Here is a 17,488-nt window from a genome sequence, read left to right on the forward strand (position 1 = left end):
TGCCCTTCATATTCCCTTTGTCACAGTCATTCGTGGTTGGTGGCATGCTCTGTTGATGAATGAGGTCCACACTGTAACCTCAGTGTCTTAGATGAGTTCATGGAATAAGAAAAGGCCTTGAGTTTTAAAAGGCTTCTCATTGGTACTGTCTATAGTCTCCGAATGATGAAGCAGGCATGGGAGCAGGTTCTTCTGCAAACTGTGGGCCTGTAGAAAAAAGATGATGTTGGTATCTTTGTTTTGATTTAAATATTACTTATGACTATTTGCATTTGTAAAAGTTACTCCATTTCAGAGGATGACTTTGCACACTTACCAGTTGGGAATTGTGCTGAGGCAAACCTTGTAATCAGAATTCCTGCACCCTCTATTAATGCAAGCAGTATACCTCCCATTGCAGCAGAGCCAACCATGGCCACTGGCCCATCTGTGATGAGACAAAAGATTAATACCACACACATAAACATGTTATTCTTTTTTAAAATAAGAAAAAAAGAAAGAAGAAAAATGCCCTTAATATTTATTTACTCACATGACCACATCATTATCCACATATCTTTGGGTTTGGACTTACTTCTTGCTGCTAAAATGGCTCCTGTCATGGCTCCACTTGTGATTGAGTTCCAGGGGTCTTCTTTGCCCCTTACCTTCACCAGTCCACAATCAATCATGGAGAAGAGGCCACCCCACACAGCAAAGCTTCCTAATGATGACAAGCATTTGTATTGTGTAATATATTTTGAAGTAAAACCAAGATGTGTGATGCAGACGTCTAAATAAACAAATAAAAAGAAAAAAAGTCCACAAATTGGTTAATTTAAACAAACAAATACATAAATAAAAAATTGCTATTAAAACTGTTATCTGCTAATCTTGACAACCTCAAAATGGCCAAATAGTGGACAATTAATCCAGATTATACATTAATAATTTTTTTAAATATATTATTCCTGAATATCACTCACAAATAATTGTTTTGTTTTTTTTATTACACAGAATCTGTGCCAATATCATGGACCATAACTATGTCAGCATCACTTAGCCATTGAGTGTAGTTTGGGCTCCTCCTCAAATCCTATAAATGTTGTCATATGTCTTGCACACGTCCAGTCTGTTTTTCTTCATTAGTAACATGCAATTATATAGGTGGTGTTGAATTTTATCTTTAGCTCCTTGCATTCTTTCTTATCGTGTAGACAACAGGTTAAGTAATGAATATGCAATATAGTGCATATATTTAGCAAAATGCTCCTCTTTATAGGTATTTTTTCGAGCTGACTGATGAGCATATGCACGCCGAATGGTTATTCTGAGGTAAATATTGTTACGTGGCATTATTTACAAGCTTAACACGTCTTCCACAGTTTGAAACACTGAATGAGTGATTACATGAGACATTTCAGTAAGTTGTACTGTATCTATAATATACCCTTTGGTGTCCATTCATGATTATTTTGTACTATAGTAGTAAAGAGAAAGATATGATGGGTTCACGTGCAGCTTGACCTGAGGTGCGATTGCTCATGCCATTAAAGAGCGCCAAAAGGGTATTTATTGTTTGATTATTTTAAAGTTGATACTTTGTTTATTAAAAGGTAACAGAGCACAAAGCTTGTTGTGATTACTGGACGGCAGATGTGCTACAAATAATATGAAGTTCACGCAACAGAACACAGCATGTAGACCAAAGATCTTGATCAGACAAAGCCATATTAGTATCGATTCTAAATGAGAATTGTTAACGATACTGTTAATGTCCACACAGCTGTTGTAGTATGTTCAAGTTGTGCACAAAATAGACACTGCTTTTCTGCACTTAATTTGCACGTCTCCATAATTTTCGATCTCTCTCCTGCTGCCACAACTGGAGCTGCTTTCAGCAAGAGTGCCATCAGTGCTGTTGTTCGGCAGAGATGAGGACTGTTTGAAAGTCTTTTTTCCATTAAAACTTTGAAGCGCATCGTCTCAGTTTATTACGTCAACATAAAAGATGTGATCGCAAAACAAGCAGGAAAAAAGGCATTACATGCACATTTTTAAGTCATCACATGTAAATTTATAGTCGTCAGTGGCGATCTCAGCAAAAATATCACTTGCAAATTAATATTTTTGGTTACAAATGTGACCGTTTTAGGCGCAGTCTGGAGCCCTGTGTTACAAAAATTTTAAATAAAAAGATTCAAATAAATAAATGCATTTCCAATTATCAAACAATCCTGAAACAAAATGTAAGTTTCTACAAAAATATGAAGCAGAACAACCATTTTCAACATTGATTATAATAAGAAATTTTTTGAGCACCAAATCAGCATATCAGAATGATTTCTGAAGGATCATGTGACTAGGGCTGCACGATTAATCGAATGCGATTGTCATGCTCATTTTGATAGTAATGCCGGTTCTGTAATCAGCAGTAAATCATCATCACGTGCTTTCAGATGGAGCAGCATTTACTAAATATAGCCGTAGTTCACTGACAAGTTACACAAAAAAAATCACAGACGATTTTATTGCGCGATTATGAAATCGAAGAAATCGTTTGCGATAATGACAGCTGTTTGCATAGCTTCTCAGTGAACTACGGCTCTGTGAAGTAAATGCTGCTCCATCTGAAAGCATGTGAAAATACCACATTTAATAACATATTTTTACTCCAAACTCACTTCATAACGTCAGTCGAGTGTTTGAAATAAATCCTTCTGTGAGATGATGTGGCTTCTTACACAGAATAAGGCACGCAACATATTTCATAGTATTTAAGCAGTGATAAAGGCATTGCATTATAAATATACTTTATTTTAATGAAAATTATAATAAGAACTCCGATAAACCGTATATTGCCGTAGTCGTGTGTTTATTAGTCACGTTGAATCAATGAAAGCAGTTGAATCTTCTGTTTATTCAGCTGCATTGACAGGCATTTTCTGGGTTTCTTCTGCGAGGCGTATTTGGAGTTTCAGCACGATAGCAACCTCTGGCCTTTGGATGGAGATTTACTGCTGATCACAGAACCGTGCTTCACTGAAAGATACGCATGACAATCTCAGCTTCTGTCGAATCGCGATCTCGATTCCATTTCGATTTATCGTGCAGCCCTACATGTGACACTAAAAGACTAGAGTAATGGCTGCTGAAAAGCTCCAAATAAAACATTATTTTAAAATTGTAATTATATTTCACAGTATTAGGTTTTTTTTTGTACAAATGAATGCCACTTTGGTTTTACTTTAAAAAACATAAAAATAACAAAAAATCTTACTGACCCCAAACGTTTTAGTTTTTCAGAGTGTATCACTCTGCATACATGTGGCAAGCGTGTGATAGATAACCTTTGAACTTTACATTACCTCCTAGTTGTGGAGCTCTGGTCCTTATGGCTGTCAAGCTACCCCTCATTCTGTGATTCATTCCCTAAACAGATGAAAAACAAAAAAACAATGTCATCTTAATATTGGACCCAAGAAGAACGTCATGCAGTTAAACTAAAATAATACAGCATCACTGTATCATCAGCATAGAGAATCACTCACAGAAGGAGAGTTTCTAAAGCCTTTGACGGCCTGAAAGATCCCTCCACCAATGGCCCCCATGGTGAAGGCGCCCCCACAGTCGTCCACTATCCTCCAGGGGCTGAGAAACAAGGAGAGGTCATGATGATGAGAACGATAACAGTAAATAAAGCTACTAACCACCCATGCAAAAAAAGTACTCTGGTAAACACGGTTTAAAAACAATAACAATATGGTATTACCATGGAACACCTCTAAAATGACTTCATTTTTGTACATGAAAATCCTACTCGAACAAGTATTCATAATGTGTCCCAATAAACGAGACAAAAAGCAAGTCTTATAAAATATAAAGGCATTTCTTCAGTGCTTGTGCTCTCACGTCTTATTGCTACAGATCCCGCTGCCCATATGTTAATAGAAATGATATATATTCTGTTTTTTAATAGCTCAAACATTTAAATAATAGATATCATCAGTCAACAATATAAAAACTAAATCAACTGATCACGGATGCCGGTGTTCTGACAAATAATGCTACCTATCAGATTATGCTACCAACACTGTATTTATCCTTCTGTAAGAGTAGGGTTAGGTTTAGGGTTAGGGTTAGGGTAGGTGTACATATTAATAAAGCCTCACACCTTATTAATATCATGCTGGAAGCCAAATCTGATAAGTAGCACTTTTGGCTATCGAACTATGCTACCATCTGTTTTAATGGGAGGTAGAACACCGGCAGAACAAGGTCATGTGCTTTACTGACAGCATGAAGCCTTCACTGAAGGACATCGCGTTGAGTAGCGTCCATCAAACCGACCATTTCACGATCATTCGAGCATCAAACAGCCTGACAACTAACCAGACTATTTAACAGATATATAACTGTTTAAAATGTATAAAACAATAAGTAGTTTGGTGCTGTCGGCTCACCATGGCTCCCTCGCGTACTCCTCCATTTTGTTCTTTTCCTGTTCGCACTGACGTAATCAGACACGTGCTGTTGCTGCGGGTGACGTCAGGCTGGTCGCGTGTTCTTTTGCGGTCTCTTTCTTTGTGATCGTTGTAGACTAGAGGACCCTCTAGTGGCAGTATTTCTGCCAACTGCAACCATTGACAGTGAGATAATAAGCAGAGGTCCCCAAAATGTGTGAACCCACATGAAAAAATACTATAGTAATTTATAGTAAATACTACAGTGTTTTTGAACCATACTATAGTAAAGTACTTGAATTAATTTGCTGTGGTAATTCTATAGTTGTTGTGGTAATATTAACAACTATAGTAATATAAACAAATTATTTTACCCAATACTGTACTAAGTTTTCTACAACTATAGGGTATATTATACTACAATACACTACAGTTTATTGTAGTAAAAACTAAAGTATACTACAGTAGCCTATTTATTACAGTTTATCAGTTCACTATGGTTAATAGGCTACTACAGTATGCTGTAGCATTAATTAACAACGTGTTATAAATACTTTAATATATACAGTATAATACACTTTACTATAGTATGGTTCAAAAACACTATAGTATTTACTATAAATTACTATAGTATTTTTTCATGTGAGCTCCACCTCGTCCAGAGGCTATGATGGCCTCCTCTCATTGTTTTCACCTGGGATTAAACAAAATAAGATATAAGAAGCTGTAGGCCTAATTGTGCTTTTAAATTAGGCTATTGCTCATTTTGACTTGGAATTGAGATTATATATCACAATTATGCCTGAAAAACTTCAACTTCTAGTATCTCGCAATATGAAAGTTGGCAAGTGACTAATAAAACTGAGCTTGTCCTTTATAGTAGAGATTCTTCTTTGGGCCCAGAGGAGATGGAGCAACACTATAAATTAGTAGATGGCTCTGCATTAAAACAAGAACTCAAGAATCTCTCTCTCTCCCTCATGTCGCCTTTAAGACATTGCTCTGAGTCCGATGGGCTGTTGGCTATGTTTCCATTATTAGGAAAGGGAAAGGAATGAGATGCAGACTGAGCCTGCATTGAGAAATGACCAAATATAGACATTTCAGCAGTGCTGAGGGTTAGTCAGGGCCGATCAAAATATAAACTAGCTTGCTTCGATTCCAATCAACTTTCAAACTCTGAAGGAGAAGTCCACTTCTGAAGGGCTCTGAAAATGATGAACAACAGACCTTTGCAATCCAGCAATTACAAAGTAATCTACGCTTTACTTTAAAAGCAATAATCTATGCACTGCAATAAGCATCTGCCATTTATTTGAAGAGTATGAATCTACAAGAAAAGATTTTAAATGTGTAACCTGTGACCAAGTTGGATGTAATTTGCAGTGTTACCTCACAAGTGGCTTTAAAGATAAAAAGTGTGTTCTTGTGTTGTTCTTTTTCTTTGACCGTCCTACATAGCCTTCATGTATAGTTCTTTATTCTAGTGACCAAATGAGCTAAACAGGATTATGTGGCATTTGCAACAATGCATTAGATCACTGACTTTTCCATGCCCAAGGAGCTCATTGTAGCTCTGGAAGCGTGCTACAACCCTTTATTAGGATCTGTGTGATCATGTAAAGAGCTAGTATTCACTAATACTAGAATCATTCATTCTATCTATGGTTCTGACCTAGACTCTAAAACTTTTAGTGCATTTTTATGTCCTCATACAATGATTCAGTTAGATTGGAGGAAACGAAAAAGATTAACAATGTCAGTATTGCATAAGGTTATATGAAGCTTAAAAGAAGATAATATGATGACAGAATTTTCATGTTTGGGTGGAGTACCCCTTGAAGGAGTTTGTTTTGATGTTAACAGACCAGTGATAACTACAACTAAAACTAGTTTCAAGATGAAATCCAATAAAAAATAAATAGATGAAACACTGATGAAACAAACATGATTCTGATATTTTTTTCACAATGACCTGAAATTAATAAAGTAAAATCCAATGGACCAATCGTATCTTTATCTGGCATATTCATCCAAAACTAATTTTATTTTCTAGCACAAATTGAATTAGCATAACATTCAATTGTAGCTTTTACTAGATGTGCTCTTGAAGAGCCTGAGATCATACAAGCATGAAAATATATTGTCTGCAAAGCACGTGAGGTACATGAACCTTTATTATGTGCAGAGATTGCTTCCATTCCCAAAGTAAAAACGTACTACATTTTCAATGTTTTTTGATAAATTACAAATGGATGGTAAAAAAAAAAAAAACACTTTACAGTGATTAACATTTATCAACTCAATGGATTACATGCAATTTTAAAGGAAAACTCAAAATAAATCAAAATAAATATTGTATGTTTACACAGTCATATTCACAGATCTGATTATCCATTGCTTTCTCTTGAAAGCTGAAATCCTGTTCTCTTTCACACCCAATCATTCAAAACAAGGTATTAAAAATTCCGCAGTACCATGGAAACGATATATTATTTGTAATTTTTGATTAGAATCCCACCTTTATTCCCTGATCAGCAAGAGCTTTTACAATAGAGATTCCCAAACCCAAAATAACTAGGATAAAATCCAGACAATTATTTGTTCTTACATAGTTCAATTCAGTCAGCTATAAGAAGATCCAATTCGACTGCAGAAACAAACATCTTTTCAACATCCACACATACTGTATCAACACACATTAGTAAATCTATCATATGAAATTATTAATTTAGTGCAAATGACAAGCAAGGCATCAACTCTGCAGTTCCATAGGCCACTGAAGCCTCTGAGCCCCCATGACTGCACCACACTTCCATTTCTTTCTATCGTCCAGTGTATTTTGTACAAAGACTCCTGGGTAGAAGCAGTTGAATATCACCATATATACGAGTCCTTGCATGTTTTCCATACTATAGGGCAGCAGTAAGACTTTTTATGGAAGATTCTGAGTAATGATCTTCTCAAGGTCTGTGAGATGTCTGTCCTTTCATTCCTGCCGTTTTCTTCACCCATAATTATCTCTCTGCATTGCCGGCTTATTGCAAGAGCTCTGGTAATGCAACCTATGAAAAAATATGATTAATGGTGAGTTCAAATGTTCAACATCTATCTATCTATCTATCTATCTATCTATCTATCTATCTATCTATCTGTCTGTCTGTCTATCCATCTATCCATATATATATATATATATATATATAAATAATATATGTGCATATGTGCATTTTCTATTTACATATGAAATCATTTTTACTATTATCTACAAATATATCATCTACAATTTAAAATTGATATTAATATATATATATAAATAATATATGTGCATATGTGCATTTTTATTTACATATGAAATCATTTTTACTATTATCTACAAATATATCATCTACAATTTAAAATTGATATTATTTATATAATTGCATTTAAAAAAATATAATTTCCTACCTTTTTGAGCTGTTTTATATTGCTGCCTCTAATGGAAGCCAGAAGTTGGTCCCTTGAGTTTTTAGCTCCTCCTCTTCCTCCTCTCCTATCGTCTAGCTTCCTTTGTGACATGGGCGTCAGGGAGTTCTTCAGGAAGTCTCCGTCTAGCATTGGAGGTGGAGGCGGTGGTGGTCCTCCAGGTGGTGGTGGTGGCGGAGGTGGTCCACCACCAAGCCCACTGACTCTTTTCTTATGAGTCAACTTGGGTGACGGGGCAGGTGACGGTATGGGAGAAGTTATAGGAGACGGTCTAGGCGAAGCTTTCGGGGAGCCTTTACCAAAGCCGGGTTTTGGAACTTCTAATGTGTCTTTCTTATCTCCAGTGCCTTGGGCTTGTGCCTGCTTCTGTTCCTGCAGTCGCTTTTGCCGCTGACGGTCCATATTGCGACTAAGAATATTGGTCATGGTCATACGAGGACCAGCTAACTCAAAGTGGTAGCCCAGTTTCAGAAGAGTCGTGTTTTCTTTCAAGATTTTGGTCATCTCCATCTCAGACTTTCCTCCAATGATGTGTCGCTGGTTGTGGAAGCGTAACTCAGTGAGTGTGGAGTTGTGTTGGAGGGCATGGATCAAGGACATAACACCTTTGCTAGTAAGAAGATTGGAGTCCAAATTGATGCTAGTGATGCTTTTGTTATTTCGTAAGGTCTCGGCAATAGCATAAGCCACGTGGTCATCGGCACGGCAGTTAGCCAAAGAAAACACTTTGATGTGTGTGTTGTTTTTTAAGGCCTCTGCGAACTGAATAAGTGTTTTGGTTTTTATGACCTCTGAATTGTTCACATTGAGATCAGTCACGCTCGGATCGTTGCAACGAACTCTCTCCAAATCTTCATCAAACATGCTAGCCGACTCATCCTCCTCTTCCTCCTCTTTTGTCTTACTTTTTGAAATAGTATCTGAGACACAGTTTCCAATTTTCTCTTGCTTAATGGGTTCATGAACTTCATTTTCAATTTCATTTTGTTTCTGTACATCCCCTCTTCCCTTATTGCTTGATTTTGCATTATATTCTTGTGGCTTCCACACATTTTCATAAGTTTTTTCCGTTTTTTTCTCTTTATTTTCAGGAAGTCCCTTTACTTCCAACATAGGGCTCTTTTTCAACTTTTCGCTTAACCTTCTTATTTGGTTTTCTTCTTTGAACTTCTTCTCTTTTTTCGTTTTGTCTTCTAGAACCTGATTTTGCTTTTCCTCTAACCTGGTTGTATAGTCTTTAGTTTTGATTTCCTCTCTCTTCCTAATCTCTTCCTTTCTCTCCCTTTCCTTCTCCTCTTTGTCCTTTATCCTAGAAATCATCTCCTTTGCTCTACTTTCCCCAGATTCCCTTTTCCAACTGTCTTCCTTTCTGTTTTTCTCTTTACTATCCTCCTTCTTCTCTTGAAGCTTGGATATTAATTCTTTGGTTTTGCTGCTGCTACTTTCGCTAATCTCTCTTCTATCTTTGAATTTACTCCCATCAGTTTGTTCCTTCGGCTCTTCTTGCTTCTCACTCTCCTCGTCCTTCCTTGAAAGGGCATATGGGTCAAATTTGTCATCTTTGCTGCCCTCTGTGACTCTGCGGGTCCTGTCCTCCTTTCTACCATCACGTTTAGAGAAAGAAGAGGTGAAGGGGGTCCTCTGAAGCCCTCCATCTTTGCTGTCAGACGCCCCTTTCCTTCTCCTCTTTGTCCTTTATCCTAGAAATCATCTCCTTTGCTCTACTTTCCCCAGATTCCCTTTTCCAACTGTCTTCCTTTCTGTTTTTCTCTTTACTATCCTCCTTCTTCTCTTGAAGCTTGGATATTAATTCTTTGGTTTTGCTGCTGCTACTTTCGCTAATCTCTCTTCTATCTTTGAATTTACTCCCATCATTTTGTTCCTTCGCCTCTTCTTGCTTCTCACTCTCCTCGTCCTTCCTAGAAAGGGGATATGGGTCAAATTTGTCATCTTTGCTGCCCTCTGTGACTCTGCGGGTCCTGTCCTCCTTTCTACCATCACGTTTAGAGAAAGAAGAGGTGAAGGGGGTCCTCTGAAGCCCTCCATCTTTGCTGTCAGACGCGGAGGTATTCTTCTCTTGGCTCAGGCCCATCTTACGCAGGTACTCTTGCTTCCGGCTCTCCTTCTTTGGCTCTCCCTGAGGATTCAACATGTATGAATTATGGACAAACAAGGTGACATGTGCAACATATATTATATTTTTTGTTTTGGGGGAGCCGACTGGAGGAAATGCCAGTAGCTTAGGCCTACATATCAATATTAAAATGTTCAACTGAAGACAGTGCTTCGACACAGATGGTTATACAAAACCTGTATGCATGAACACTGGATGTTTACACTGGATGTTTCACAGTGAAGATGTAAACTTGCATAGTGGCTGAGTGTTTGATTTGTGACCCACACTGTTTTGCATGGGAAAGCTCCAGCCTTGGCAGACTTATCCTTAAAAGGCAGTGAGCAAAGGAGCAATCAACCACGGAACTTCAACCGGGCCAACATTTCAAGAGACTTAACATCCAAAGATAGATATATCTCCTTTAGATATATCTTAGGAGGGTTATTTCTCCTGTTTGTATCATGCCTTAAAAAGTAAACATTTATGCCCATCACCCCTATTACATTTAAAGTAATTTGTAAAAGTTGTACAAATATGTGCAAGATGTAAAAATATGGTGACTTTCGCTAAAGACATACAAGAGTCCTAAAATGATACAGGCCTAAATCTATATTGAAAAAAATCTGTCAATACCCTAGAACTTGGAAATATTTGCCCAGAAAACCACATTATTTGTATTGATTTGTTTTGCATGTATTTCAAGCTCCTACTGCATTAAGCTTGTTAGTTCAAACTCAGTCATTAACATTTTCATAGATGAACTTGTAAGGTAGGGGATATTTTACCTCTGTTGACAGGTTCCTCTGTAAGCGGGATCTGAAGTCATCGGTCTGGCTGCTTTGTTGTGATTCCTTTTTAAGTGGAGCGGTTGGTTTTAAATCCGTTTGGTCCACAACGATTATTTCACTCGGATCTGGATCGGGAACGACGGAAACCTCTTTCTGCAGCTCCTCCATTTCTTCGGGCGACAGGTTTGACAGTAAACTGTCGAGGTCCGGGTCCTCGCTCACCTGTCGCCCGGTTTTCGTGAGTCCCCTCACTTTCCTCCGGGACATTGCGTTCAGTAGTGGTACAGAGTAATATAGAATTCGCTGAAGATATCACCGTGTTTTTCCACTTACTTAACCTTTTTAAAAAACTGTTCATCAACAGTTCAAGTTTAAAACGAAGGAGGATGAAACTGAAGCCTTTCTGGATGTGAAAGAATCGCGTGGAGCAGCGCGAGACGCGATGGACTGTCAGCGCAAGTTTGTGGTGCTCGGACATTCCTTGAAATCCATCGCGAGCGCATGCCCATATTTAGATCGGGGTACATAGTCCTTTAAAGGCAATTGGGAAGGCTATGGTTTACTAAAACCCAAAAGCATCCCAGAAACAAACGGTTACTTCCTGGCCACTAAGGAAATCAAGATTCCTGGAGTAGGCTACTGACAACATTTTTCCAGTGATGTTATAGAAATATGTTGGATACTATAATAGGCTGCTGTGCTATTCCAGGAATCAGTTTAATGTGGTTCAATAGAATAGCCTAGGCTATTCATAAATTTGAAGTGATAATGTTTCATCCTAGTAAATGGAAGCAAGCCAGGCTACACATTTTTATTTATTTATTTATTTATTTTGGTCTTGCTCAGCCTACTTTTTAATAGCTATCATTAACAGTTTTTCACAGAACACTACAGTTATTTTGTGGCATATTATAAAATATTTTTGATATATTACAAAATTTTGATGTGTAAAACTAAGGCAGCATTAAATAATGACAATTATTGAACTGCATTAATGGAGACAGCATGCAAAGTCCATTCTGTTTTTATTGTAAAAAGAGAATAATGCAATACTCCTTGTCCAGTCTGTTCAATTAGACCTTTCTTGGTCTTGCTCAGCCTACTTTTTAATAGCTATCATTAACAGTTTTTCACAGAACACTACAGTTATTTTGTGGCATATTATAAAATATTTTTGATATATTACAAAATTTTGATGTGTAAAACTAAGGCAGCATTAAATAATGACAATAGGAAAATGCCAATTTCAGGAACTGCATTAATGGAGACAGCATGCAAAGTCCATTCTGTTTTTATTGTAAAAAGAGAATAATGCAATACTCCTTGTCCAGTCTGTTCAATTAGACCTTTCTTATAGGATGATTAGTGCAAGTACAAACACTAGTAGCCTATTAATTGCCTTTTCCCCAAGTTGAAATATTCCACATTGTAAAAATTCCTCTTTATAGATCCTTTTCTTATTTGTACTTCACATTCCAAAGTGACAAATACAGTAGCATATGCTGTATATAGCAAAAACAACACTGTTAACTATACATTAATTTAAATAACTAATAAGTTATTAAAACAATGAACAAAGCATCACAACTAATCTTACAAATGTGAGATGAGGTAGCAGAAATCATTTAAAAGTAAATGTACCAAATTAATTATTTTAAGCTGATACTCATTTTAATGAGAATGTTCTTTTAATTTACATTCTAATTTATCATTGAAAAGTGTCATTTATGATGAACTTTGAAATTAATTAAGGTCCACTCGTGTTAATATGAATGGGAAACATTTGAACACTCCATATGGCGGCAATGGAAGTCCCGCCTTTATGTGTGGTCACATTAATTAAATTTCGGCAAAAATTTGTGAGCAAAAAAGGTCCGTTGTTTGTTGTCAATAGTGTAGCACTGTATGAAGCACAGCTCACACAGAAGTCACTTTCAAACCAAGATTTCAATTGGTCAACGCTGCGAATTTACATGACCAACTGAACCAAATGTGAAATCGGCATTAGGAAATCTTATGCCCCCATGCAAAATTCCTGAATGTGTGGATTCACATTGAAAATTTTGCCTGCAAAAATTCCCTAAACAATGGTAAATATGACTGCACCATTGCAACTTTTTATCTCACAATTCGATTTTTATATCTTGCAAATTTTTTTTGAGTTTTCAAACTATAGTTGTCACTATTCAGATTTCCTTTTCAGAATTTGGAGGGAAAAGTAAAGGGACTTTGTTTAAACTTATCTCACTGAGATGTAACAAAAGAACATAAATGACTGAAATGTTTTATAGATCAAAAAGCTTTTTGAAACAAATAAAAATGCACAGACGGACAGCTAATTGAATGCAAACATTACTGTTATTCCCTTGACAACAGGCCTTCCTAGTATGAGATACAATTAAAGACATGCAAATCTAAGGGGTGTTAACATTACAGCTCAAGCCAGATCTAGCAACAGTTGACGACCTGCAAATGCACAGAATGAAGTTTGGTTGGATGCTATGAAACATGAAATTAATTCTTAATGTAAGTTCTCTCTTATTTACATACTGCATGTTAACTGTCTATAAGACATCTACGTTTCATGTCCGTATGTTAGCTGTCTATAAGACATGAAAAGCATACAGCATGATTTGATGTTAATGATGCAAGTGACATGCTCAGATTAGTGGTCAAATAAATACATTTTGAACAAACGAGCCGGGAGAGACAGCAAAGCATGTCTATTGGAGAATAAAGTGCAAATGACACAAGCTTCTTCTCATTTGGTTGTGCTATATAGTATATAATGTGAGTGCTCTGTGTGTATACTGAAAAAAACGGATATACTGTACTATATATCCAACTTTACAAATAGAGTTGTGCAATAATGTACTTTAAGTTTTATTTATACAACTTTTAGTATATTAATGTACTATAAAATAGTTTACATTTTTCGATGATACAGACAATCAAGCAGTTGAGTTTTGCTTGATATTATATCCAGCTTTACGTGAGTGTACTGTATATGAGATTTGATGTATTTATAGTTGTTGTATATCATGCAACCCAACAGCAAAAATAAATAAATAAATAAAAATGCATTCAGATACATGCTAAATATTACATATAATACCTTCGAGTGTCTCTGCAAAAAATCCGATATTTACTTTGTTTATTTTTAATTCATTCTTATGTATTTGTAATAAATTCAGGATGGACTGTGAAGAGAATAAAATTATTGCGTTTACCTTCATAAGGAGTTCTGCCACGTTGCTGGCGGCGCTGGTACAGGTAACAACAGGAACACATGAAGCAACAGACCATGGTTGCTATAGCAGCCACAAAGAGCAGGATCGATGAAGCAATGCCAGCTATAGTGGAAGGGCTGAGAGAGGCAGGACAGAAAACTTTTCAGGAAAGACAACACCAATTTTGAATGATCCGACTTCTCTGGGAGAAACTCAGAAAAATCGCTTTGGATAAAAGCATCTGCTAAATGAATAAATGCAAAATAAAATGCTTGCTGTTAGGTCTAGCAATCAGCACCTTCACCATTAAGATTAAGCATTTATTTTATAACAGTTATACTTAATTAGTTTTATTTGGCAGTCTAATGTGAGGTTAATGAGCCTCTTTAGGCCACTAAGTGGTCAATAATCTAGAATCTTAAAAAGTGTACCTGAGATGGAACAGCATGCAGCGCTTCTGTCCCGCCTCGGTGATCATCTTGAAGCCATCCAGGCAGCAGTAACGGCGGTGACAGTTCCCACAGCAGAAGGTTATGAGTGGGCAATCAAAGCCATTGTGCCAGGTGCCATTTTTGTCCACATACCACAAGCAGTAAAGCAAGACGTGTAAAAGTCCACTAGGTTTCAAAGGACTGCAGGCTAATTTCTAAGCAGTTAAAGGCCTTTCTCACATTGGCTAATGTTAATGTTTATGAGGCCATCATCAGGAGAACACTGAACAACCATGGTGTCCATGGCAGAGTCACAAGAAGAAAGCCACTGCTCTACAAAAAGAACATTGCTGCCCATCTGCAGTTTGCTAAAGATCATGTGAACAAGTCAGAGGAATACTGGAGAAATCTTTTCTGGATGGATGAGACCAAAATAGAAAATTTTGGTTTAAATGAGGAGCATTATGTTTGGAGAAAGAAAACACTGCATTCCAGCATAAGAACCTTATCCCATCTGTGAAACATGGTGGTGGTAGTATCATGGTTTGGGCCTGTTTTGCTACATCTGGTCCAGGACGGCTTGCCATCATTGATGGAACAATGAATTCTGAATTATACCAGCAAATTCTGAAGGAAAATGTCAGGACATCTGTCTTGAGAAACAGGTTCATGCAGCAAGACAACGACCCCAAGCGCACAAGTCATTCGACCAAAAGATAGTTAAAGAAGGACAAAGTTAATGTTTTGGAATGACTGAGTCAAATTCCGGGCATTAATGCAATTGCAATTTTGTGGAAGGACCTGAAGCAAGAAGTTCATAGGAGGAAACCCACCAACATCACAGAGTTGAAGTGGTTCTGTACTGGGGAATGGGCTAAAATTCCTACAAGCTGTTGTGCAGGACTGATCAGCAGTTACAAGAAATATTACCTGCAGTTATTGCTGCAAAAGTGGGTCACACCAGATACCGAAAGCAAAGATTCACATTCTTTTGCCACTCACAAATATTTAACACCGGATCATTTTTTCTCAATAAATTTCTCAAAAAAAAAAAAAAATATATATATATATACAGTGCTGCTTGAAAATTTGTGAACCCTTTAAAATTAATAAATATTTCTGCATAAATATGACCCAAAACATAATTAGATTTTCACACAAATCCTGAAAGTAGACAAAGAGAATCCAATCAAATAAAGGAGACAAAAATATATACTTTGTCATTTATTTATTGAGAAAAATGATCCGGTGGGTAACAGCACTGGGAGGGTAACAGTGGTCTTGAATTTCCTCCATTTGTACACAATCTGTCTGACCGTGGATTGAGGAGTCCAAACTCTTTAGAGATGGCTTTGAAACCTTTTCTAGCCTAATGAGCAACAACAACTCTTTTTCTGAGGTCCTCGGAGATCTCCTTTGTTCATGCCATGATACACTTCCACAAACATGATCAAACTTTGATAGATCCCTGTTCTTTAGATAAAACAGGGCACACACTGACACCTGATAGTCATCTCACTGATTGAAAACACCTCTGAACAGATGGACTCTAATTTCACCTTCAAATTAACTGCTAATCCTAGAGATTCACATACTTTTGCCACTCAGATATGTAATATTGAATCATTTTCCTGAATAAATAAATAAATGACTAAGTATATATTTTCATCTCATTTGTTTGATTGGGTTCTCTTTGTCAACTTTCAGAACTTGCATGAAAATCTGACGATTTTTTGGGTTATATTTATGCAGAAATATAGACAATTCTAAAGGGTTCACAAACTTTCAAGCAGCATTGTATATACTAAAACAAAGGTTCTGATTCTGAAAAAAAAAGATTCTGAAGGGGAAGTGCGAATCCTACAAAACTTGGAGGTTACAGTTATAATATAATATAATGTAATATAATATAATAGGTTGTAGTTTGGCCTACAAATTAACAGCATTAACATTAAAAAGCTGGTTTCAATATAAATTTAAAAACATTTGAGGAACTGAAACATTTAGTAATATAATATGCATTTAATATGCATTAATAAATAAAACACATATTGTAATGTGTTATTACATAATAAATTGTACACACAAACAAACAAACACACACACACACGCTTAAATATTTATAATAAACATTAACAATAACCTAAATAGACAGAGGGGCAATTAATGCGCTATGAGCACATTGATTAATTCATAAATTCATTAATCATTAATTTCGGATTAGTTAACTGCGTAGACGATCGCTTAGCTAACCCAAATAACGACTGAAGTGCCGCCAAGTAGTTTCTTGAATTTATTTTGAGTAAAACCTTTTAAAACATATGAAATTCGTTTTTCGATTTTTTTTTTTACAGAAATTGCATGTAGGTCAGTTGACCACTTGCTTTAAGGTCTCAACTCTTGGATAATGTTTCAGTTACTGGTTCTGCAGTGAATGACCTACCTACAGAATGCAGAAGAAAAACACCTGCAGCCTCATGTGAACTTACACATCTGAGGGGTTTGAGAGCTGTTGCTATAGAAATGACATATTCTGGTTTGTCCACGGCAGCTATGTATATATAAATGGCATTAGATAAGAGCTATACGTGGCATTTGAGTAATGTTTTTTTTTTTGCTGATGACTATAATACATTATAAACAGAAACATGTTTGTAAGTAAATATTTGCGACAATGAGGCCTATGAAGAAACTACAATATCGTCTTACCCTGCCAAGCCGAGAAAATGATACAGAGGACCGGTATAATGACGGCGTAGAAGGACATGCTGCTTCCAGTTACACCAGACACAAACGGTTACGTTTGCATCCTTTGAAAAAAGACCTTAAAACGATATTTTCTGCCACGACTCGCAGACAGCGGAGCTCCGAATCAAGCGGCTTCGTGATCAACATGCGATGTGAGTGATGACACCCCGCCCGTGACGCTACACGCCCGCACGCCACATCTCCAGTACCAGCCTCAGCCTCCTCATTGATCAAATAAATGAAAGGACGTTCACTTCGCCTGGATAGCGCT

The 17,488-nt window shown here is 36.8% G+C and overlaps 3 protein-coding genes across 3 annotated transcripts; all 3 read right to left on the minus strand.

The window, feature by feature from the left end:
* Positions 1-6: 6 nt before the first annotated feature.
* Positions 7-4,549, minus strand: LOC107554688 (mitochondrial import inner membrane translocase subunit Tim17-A). Its single transcript, XM_016237313.1, has 6 exons — positions 4,443-4,549; positions 3,531-3,630; positions 3,348-3,411; positions 575-703; positions 317-427; positions 7-207 (listed from the first exon to the last, which is right to left on the minus strand). Exons 1-6 carry the CDS (start codon positions 4,466-4,468, stop codon positions 137-139), a joined length of 501 nt encoding a protein of 166 aa, XP_016092799.1. The 5' UTR covers positions 4,469-4,549; the 3' UTR covers positions 7-136.
* A 2,228-nt stretch (positions 4,550-6,777) lies between these two features.
* LOC107600604 (leiomodin-1-like) lies at positions 6,778-11,251 on the minus strand. Its single transcript, XM_016292574.1, has 4 exons — positions 10,806-11,251; positions 9,611-10,041; positions 7,887-9,219; positions 6,778-7,507 (listed from the first exon to the last, which is right to left on the minus strand). The coding sequence occupies exons 1-4, from the start codon at positions 11,073-11,075 to the stop codon at positions 7,481-7,483; spliced, it is 2,061 nt and encodes a 686-aa protein (XP_016148060.1). The 5' UTR covers positions 11,076-11,251; the 3' UTR covers positions 6,778-7,480.
* Positions 11,252-13,403: 2,152 nt separating this feature from the next.
* Positions 13,404-17,434, minus strand: LOC107552307 (protein shisa-4-like). The gene is made up of 6 exons (XM_016234197.1): positions 17,179-17,434; positions 16,917-16,984; positions 16,334-16,398; positions 14,470-14,655; positions 14,039-14,175; positions 13,404-13,411 (listed from the first exon to the last, which is right to left on the minus strand). Exons 1-6 carry the CDS (start codon positions 17,234-17,236, stop codon positions 13,404-13,406), a joined length of 522 nt encoding a protein of 173 aa, XP_016089683.1. The 5' UTR covers positions 17,237-17,434.
* Between the last annotated feature and the right edge of the window lie 54 nt (positions 17,435-17,488).

The sequence above is a fragment of the Sinocyclocheilus grahami genome, unplaced genomic scaffold (assembly GCF_001515645.1).
Source record: "Sinocyclocheilus grahami isolate Dianchi unplaced genomic scaffold, SAMN03320097.WGS_v1.1 scaffold2.1, whole genome shotgun sequence".
Lineage (NCBI taxonomy): Eukaryota > Metazoa > Chordata > Actinopteri > Cypriniformes > Cyprinidae > Sinocyclocheilus > Sinocyclocheilus grahami.